At 31.3% G+C, this 7705-nt stretch overlaps 1 protein-coding gene across 1 annotated transcript in view; it reads right to left on the bottom strand.

The window, feature by feature from the left end:
- Positions 1-7705, bottom strand: part of LOC106462652 (vacuolar protein sorting-associated protein 13D-like) — a 120480-nt gene that overhangs the window by 48973 nt on the left and 63802 nt on the right. The window contains exons 41-47 of the mRNA XM_022389967.1: positions 6644-6801; positions 5947-6175; positions 4525-4749; positions 3167-3252; positions 1248-1346; positions 372-559; positions 256-289 (exon numbers count right to left, since the gene is read on the bottom strand). Coding sequence (XP_022245675.1) covers positions 256-289; positions 372-559; positions 1248-1346; positions 3167-3252; positions 4525-4749; positions 5947-6175; positions 6644-6801 — 1019 coding nt within the window. The remainder of the gene's footprint in view (positions 1-255; positions 290-371; positions 560-1247; positions 1347-3166; positions 3253-4524; positions 4750-5946; positions 6176-6643; positions 6802-7705) is intronic.

The following is a 7705-nucleotide window of genomic DNA, read 5'->3' as shown; positions in this document are numbered from 1 at the left end:
TATTACCTCTAGGATATGACCAGTGTTGTCCAGCTCAGATCCATGTTCTTATTTACAAACAGTGGTGAATGATATGATATTGTTATTTCCTCTAGAGTATGACCAGTGTTGTCCAGCTCAGATCCATGTTCTTATTTACAAACAGTGGTGAACGATATGATAATGTTATTACCTCTAGGGTATGACCAGTGTTGTCCAGCTCAGATCCATGTTCTTATTTACAAACAGTGGTGAACGATATGATATTGTTATTACCTCTAGGGTATGACCAGTGTTGTCCAGCTCAGATCCATGTTCTTATTTACAAACAGTGGTGAACGATATGATAATTCTGAGCTGGACAACACTGGTCATACCCTAGAGGTAATAACGATACTCTTCTATATGACGGTGATGATAATTTCTGAACCACGTCCACATTCACTGTTACAGGATCGATAATCGAGAGAGCCGTGTCTTCCTCCAGACCAAGAATACAAGAAAATACTTCCAAGTTTTGAAGAATGCAGGAGAGTGGCTTATCTAAGGAGCAGGGTTTAAAGGCAATAACAGCAGTGGACTAAGGAAGAAATAAAATGTTGAAACAAATATTAAAACAGAACAATTATGTAGGATACAAATAATGCATACAGCTTAAAGGCAGCTACATTTTCTTCACAAAGAACTATTTTTATACTTAAGAAAGGTGAGTAAATAATAAAGACAAGATCATAAAAAGTAATTAAAATTTATAGTTCTTTCTGTAAGTTACCGTTAAATTAATTTTCACTTTTAGGGAAACTAACTACACAAAGTTATTTAGAAAAAAATTCAAAACTAACTAACTTTAGTGACATTATACTAAGAATTTTGTTCAATCATTGTAAACAGACAATTCTAATCAAACCTACAATAAAAAAAAAGCATAACACATTTCCAAAAACCTAAAAATATAAAAAGATTGCAAAATAGTATTTAAATTTCACTAGTTCTTAGCTAAAGAAATTAGGCTAAAAGCAAACTTTGACGAGATATTGTAAAAAAAGATCTGTTTCTAATTTTCAGTTTAATATTTCATATAAAATAATTGGAAATACATCTGAATTACAGAATTTGATAAAATGTCATTAACGTATAGTGTTTTTCTGTTTTAAAGAAAAAAATAAGTTAAACATCCATTACTGAAAAAGTTTACCCAAATATTCACTTAAATGTTATTTAAATAAATTTTAGTAATATCTAAATCAAATTGAGACTACTTGGTTTACCTTAAGAATAACAGCACTTGTGTCCCACGTAGCTGAGTCTTCAATAACCACTAGTTCTGTGTCTGTAACGTTTAGACTGAGTTCAAAAGGAACTTCATCCTATATTATAAAAAATATTTTGAACATTAAAGAATTACTGAAATAAATATATAAAAAACAGGATAGTAAAGTGTACGATAATCCTGCTCAAAGAATGTTTATACTAATAAAAAGATGTACCTGTATGAATCTTATCCTTCTAGAATATCAAATATGAAAGAAGATAATCCTCCAAACACTAATAAGTAAATACAGTGCCACCTGTGTGTCATGATTTTATCCAACTTTTTAATATATTTAATATGATTTGAAGATTTTTCTTGACAGAAAACACTCGGAAAAATGTGCTTAAAAATTTAATAAGTTATATTTGTTATCAAAAATTATCTTCTAGGCCTTTCATTTTAATACTACAATTATTATAATGTATCAAAAATCTTTGTACATTTTCATGTCAGACCAAAAACAATAATAAAATCTGACACAGAAACAAGTTTTTTGATGTAATCCATCTAAGGTTTTGTTTAATTCCACAAAAATGATTAAAAATCATTAAACTTTGAAGATACTATCACAATTTATCAATGCATGAAGTTTACTTCAAAAAAAAAAGAAAGATAACTTATATCATAATATCTACTAAATGTAAATCATGAGAGATGTCTTCTTCTCACTCATAGTAAACATACACCCAGGTTTATAATAATGCAGATTTAATTTAAAAAAATATATAAATAGTAAAAAAAGTAGTTTGAACTTTAGTTTGATTTGAATTTTGCGCAAAACTACACGAGGGCTATCTGTGCTAGCCGTCCCTAATTTAGCAGCATAAGACTAGAGGGAAGGCAGCTAGTCATCCCCACCCACTGCCAACTCTTGGGCTACTCTTTTACCAACGAATAGTGGGATTGACCATCACATTATCAAGCCCCCACGGCTGAAAGGGCGAGCATTTTTGGTGTGACAGGGATTCGAACCCGCAACCCTCAGATTGCGAGTCGAGTGCCCTAACTACCTAGCTATGCCGGGCCCAGTTTGAACTAATTAACCATTTGTGTATTTATGATATTAATAAACATAACAACAAATTGAAAAAAAAAAACCAACAACAATAAAAATATTATAAAATATAAGATTCTGGTACACATACAAATGTACTATATAAAAAAATATGAATAGTGTTTAATGTTTTACAGTACTGTGTGTTTCTATGACCAAGATTGTATCTTAACTAGTACTTATTAGGCTGAATTATGTTGCATATCAATCCCATAATATAAGTATCAGGTTGAAAAGTAACAGACAAACAGTGAACTAAAATTCATAACATCTATAAAATAAAAATACTTCCCATAGAAAGACTGAGCTCTTTGTTAGTCTAAATTAATTATTTTGGGTAGTGAACATATTTTAAATTTTCCAGTTTTATACATTGAGAGACATACTGTTTTTTTCTACTGTTTCTTCATCTTCCAAACTCTTTTCAAGTTACCACCATTCTTGCACTTCTTGGTGTATTGATTCGAAACTTGGTAGGGTTATACTTTGGTCCAATACATCCAGATACATTTTTTCATTTAGGCCTTTTTAAAGATTTTATGGAGTAAAAGGTCAAACAACCCAAAAAATGATATTTTGGGCACTTATGTAGTCATATTTACAGCAGTCAAAACGAAAATTGGCACAAATATACATTTTCATGTGCCCAACACATTAACATACATAAAAAGTTAGATTTGCTCTTTAATTGATAAATAAGTCACAGGTGACTGTTAATATATGATACTCTTATTACTGGATGAATTACAGAGAAGCCATAAGTGTTAAAGAATCTCTGAAAATTAAAAAACAAATATATAAAATCATTATTGGCTACTTACTTTCTCTTGAGAAGACCTTGTAAAAACTGATGATTGCCTGATGCTTTCACTAAGGCTTGGATGAGCAAGAGAGGCCTTGCTTTTCTCTATCAAAATCAAGCATAAATCTGGTGTTAAAAACTTTGAAGTATTAACACCTGTACTATAAATAATGATAAGAGAGATAAAAAAGAAAGTGGATCAAAATACAAAGTTGAACCTGGTACATCTAGGTTTGGCTTGACCTGTCACAGGTGAACCTAGTACATCAACACAGGTCAAGCCAAACCTCACAGATGAACCTAGTACATCTACACAGGTCAAGTCAAACCTCACAGGTGAACCTAGTACATCTACAGGTCAAGTCAAACCTAACAGGTGAACCTAGTACATCTACACAAATCATGCCGAACCTCACAGGTGAACCTAGTACATCTACACAATTCAAGTCAAACCTCACAGGTGAACCTAGTACATCTACAGGTCAAGTCAAACCTAGTAGATCTACACAAGTCATGCCGAACTTGTTTGAAACATATTTAAAATTTTTCCTAATATCACGCACATACACAGGGGGTGGGGTTGATGGGGTTCAACCGAATCTCCTATTTTTGTGATGTAAAAAAAAAGTCAATGCTTAGATAGTCACAGTGCAGCTGCTTATGGTATTTAATGTTTTGGATGTTTGTGGATTTTGCGTGAAGAGACATGCAATTGTTTAAGCTATATTTCACATAAAATTGCTCCAAGATTTAATCTCATAGCACCTATTTTTAAAAAAATTTCTGAGGGGGGGGGGGAGCATGCTCCCAGATCCATGTAGCATTAGCATGCTAATGCTACGTGGATTAGCAAATAAGAAACCCTTTTTCAAACATTCTGTGTACGGGGCTGTATATATAAGCATAATAAAATTCATATAAATTGTTGTCTGTAAACACCTTCTCTCGGCAATATTTTATTGGTCACATTTTATCTAGCACAGTATTTAGAAACAGATATAAAATACTTGTATAACTACTGATCATACATTAAACAAGAGAAAAACTAAATTAGAAAATTTTATGTCTGTAGCAATTTCTCCCTAAAATTCTTGAATGACTTGTTTCACAAAAAGCATGAAGAAACAACTTGTATAAAAGGTAATAGAGGATAAATTAACATGTCTAAATAAGCACATTTTTCTGTTTTATCTTGTACAACATTTCAGGTAGACATCCTTCATCAGATACCATGTCACCTAGAAACCAGACAAAGAAAGACTCGTTGAAGGGTAACGTTTTGTCTTTAGAGCTATTATTTATTTTTTAATCTCATTTAACTAAATATACTTTTCAGTAATTGTACTTGAACATCACAAAAGTTTGTGCTAAACAAACCTAGTGTCACCGGTTTGTCTGCCGAGGTTGAGAGAAACTCCAGTACATTTTTCAACCAATCAACAATTCCCATAACTCTCATGTTGTTTAACAAAATAGTGAAACGAGCAAAGTCGTGCGTGGATCGATAATGGACTTCCACTTGAAGAGGAGAAACTTCTGACTTGTGTTTGCTAGGTTGTAAAATGTTTGTGAACAAGTTGGGTCGTGTATTTGCTGGAGCATCTAATCAAAACAAGTCAGAATTAAGTAAAACTGTATATATAAAGTTCATCAAGTTAAAAGCCACATAAATAAAACACTAACTTTTAGTAATAAACCTAACAAAATATACTATCTAAGTAACATTTATCATATTTATAAAAAAAAATAAGCAATACAATTTTATATGAACAAAACTGGTCAAAACAGCACTTTTAAAGTATTGGTTTAAACACCAAAAGCCGGTTAACTATTGGAAAACAATAGGCTTAAAAATTGTTATAAAAATCAAGTTACCTGCAAACGTCCCCTCAATCCTTTTAATTTGTACATTGCAGCTTTGTAAATAAACCCTAAAGCCTAACTAGATTTTCTGCAATTGAAATGATAATTTTTCATCTGCTCTCCTTTCCAAGAGTATAATAACACTTTTCTAACAGTTCGAAAAGTTGTTATAAAAATCAGGTTAACTCCAGATGGTTTATTTTCCTTAATTACCCTTAATTTGTTCATTGTAGCTCAAAACCAAAGTTCATAAAATAACAATTTCGGACCTTTTGGTCTATCACAAAGAAGCTTTTCATTCAATACAAGAACTCGTCAGTTAGGCTGGATGATGAATTCCAGTTTAATTTAAAAGTTTTTGAAGCAGTGACTTGTAGGGAAGAAAGGATAGAATCAAAATACTATTTTTATGTCCCATATATTTTTTTAAAATGACTATACTTAAATAATCAGGAAAAAAAAGGAATACAAACGAATTCTATTTTAAAAAGCTCTAAATTCGTGCATGGACAATTTTATTTATTAAAAAAAAAAAAGGTTTAAAAATATTTTTACAGCATTTTCAGCAACTCAACTGTATACAATAGAACATTCACACAACTGCCTTTTTTGCCTGGTGGACATCTGGTACAAGACTATAAATCTATAAAAGCCAATAAAAATTCTAATCATGCGTTTAACTGTTCTATCAAATAAGTAACCTTTCTGATCATATTTCCTCCGATATTTTCAGATACAGCAGATAATAAAACTTGTTATAAATAATGAAATTAAAAATTAAAATTAAACCAAAATGTTCTGGTATCTTCATCTGTAGGATGATCTTATTAATCAGTGTACATTTTGACTAACAGTAAGACTAACCTACTAAAATCTCAGAATTAAATACAAAATAGTGTGATATAAATTTGATTCATAGAAGAAAAAAAACATTACCTTGATATCTAGTATCTGAAACTCTGATTTCATGAGATACGAGGTCAACATCTTTGCTTTGATCGGAATATCCCTCGAAAGACAAGCGAGACTTGATAAAGTTGAACTTTGCTAACCGTGATTCAGAGTTTGCACATTTAGGGTGTGAATTTCGTTGTACTAGCTCAACTATTACATTCATTAAATCCATGTGAAAGGCTATGGAAGTCCAGGTCTGTCCAGATGTTGTCTAGAAATAAAGGTAACCAATATATATATATATATATGAGTAATTGCAAAATAATCAGGAGTAAACTTTTGTATGAATATTTTAAAATTGTTGTTCTTTAATGATAAATTAATACATGTATATTTGAGAAGCCATGTTAATAATATGGAATGGAAATTACATAAATATATATTTTTCTGTTTTACATGCCATGCACAGCAGTACTGTTGATACAAATTTAGTTAATTTTTTTAAATCATACAATTCTTGTTAATGATGTGCACCAATAGAAAACCATGAATCATGTCCAGGTATATTTATAGAACATAAAAGTAATAAAAACTATTAGAATGTTCAATTTTTTTTTCTTCTAATGCTAATCAGGAACTTGTAGTTTATTTCCTGGTGTTTAAATGTGTTCTAAAAAACCACATGACGTTCTCTTTCGAGAAATAGCACAGAACAAGAGCATATTAAAAGCATAAGAACCTGGATTCCTGGTTCTTCTAATTTTTCTATTGTTGTTAGGAACTGTTCGAGAGGTTCTCCCAAGTTATGATCTAAAATTCCACGAATCAGTTTGTACTGGGTAAGGTCAACAGTAAAGTGCACCGACGAGAAACTTCCCACAACTGTTATGTCCGGAACTGGAAGAAACACGTTTAAAGGTACATCTATGAATTAACAATATACTTTAGTCAATAAACAACATTAATGTTTGGATTTGGTCGAGAAACTTCCCACTACTGTTACGTCCGGAACTGGAAGAAACACGTTTAAAGGTACATCTATGAATTAACAATATACTTTAGTCAATAAACAACATTAATGTTTGGGTTTGGTCGAGAAACTTCCACTACTGTTACGTCCGGAACTGGAAGAAACACATTTAAAGGTACATCTATGAATTAACAATATACTTTAGTCAATAAACAACATTAATGTTTGGGTTTGGTCGAGAAACTTCCCACTACTGTTACGTCCGGAACTGGAAGAAACAGGTTTAAAGGAATATCTATGAATTAACAATACACTTTAGTCAATAAACAACATCAATGTTTGGATTTGGTCGAGTAGATTCGTAACTTATCCATGTCAATAAACAAAATTAAGTTTATAATATCCACAGTTAAACTTGCCTGTTGATTAATTCTGCATATAGTATGAGAAAAGAAAATCTTCCTATGAAAATAAGCCAGCTGTGCATCTCTAAGAACTATTGGAAGCTGACACCCCTTTCTTATAAATGGTAAAAACTCCTTGACTACTTAAATAAAGAATTTGATTGTTTCTTTTAAAACAGCAGAAATTCTGCATTTTAAAAAATGACCTGTAGATTTAACTTTTCTTTTGGCCCTAGTCTGACAGTGTACCATACAAACAGCTTTAATTTCGATGACGAGAAACTCACTTTGAGACTAATAATGGTTGGAGACAGCTTGAATGGGTAATGAAGAAAAATCTTTAATATAAGTTTAACATAACAGCAAATGTACAACGTTGCTACTAGGAGTTAATGACGACTAAAAATTTGCGAAACATTGTACATTT

Source organism: Limulus polyphemus, unplaced genomic scaffold, assembly GCF_000517525.1.
Source record: "Limulus polyphemus unplaced genomic scaffold, Limulus_polyphemus-2.1.2 Scaffold1217, whole genome shotgun sequence".
In the NCBI taxonomy this organism is placed as follows: domain Eukaryota; kingdom Metazoa; phylum Arthropoda; class Merostomata; order Xiphosura; family Limulidae; genus Limulus; species Limulus polyphemus.
Note: the sequence above shows the minus strand (reverse complement) of the source record. Positions and strands in the feature narration are given on the sequence as shown.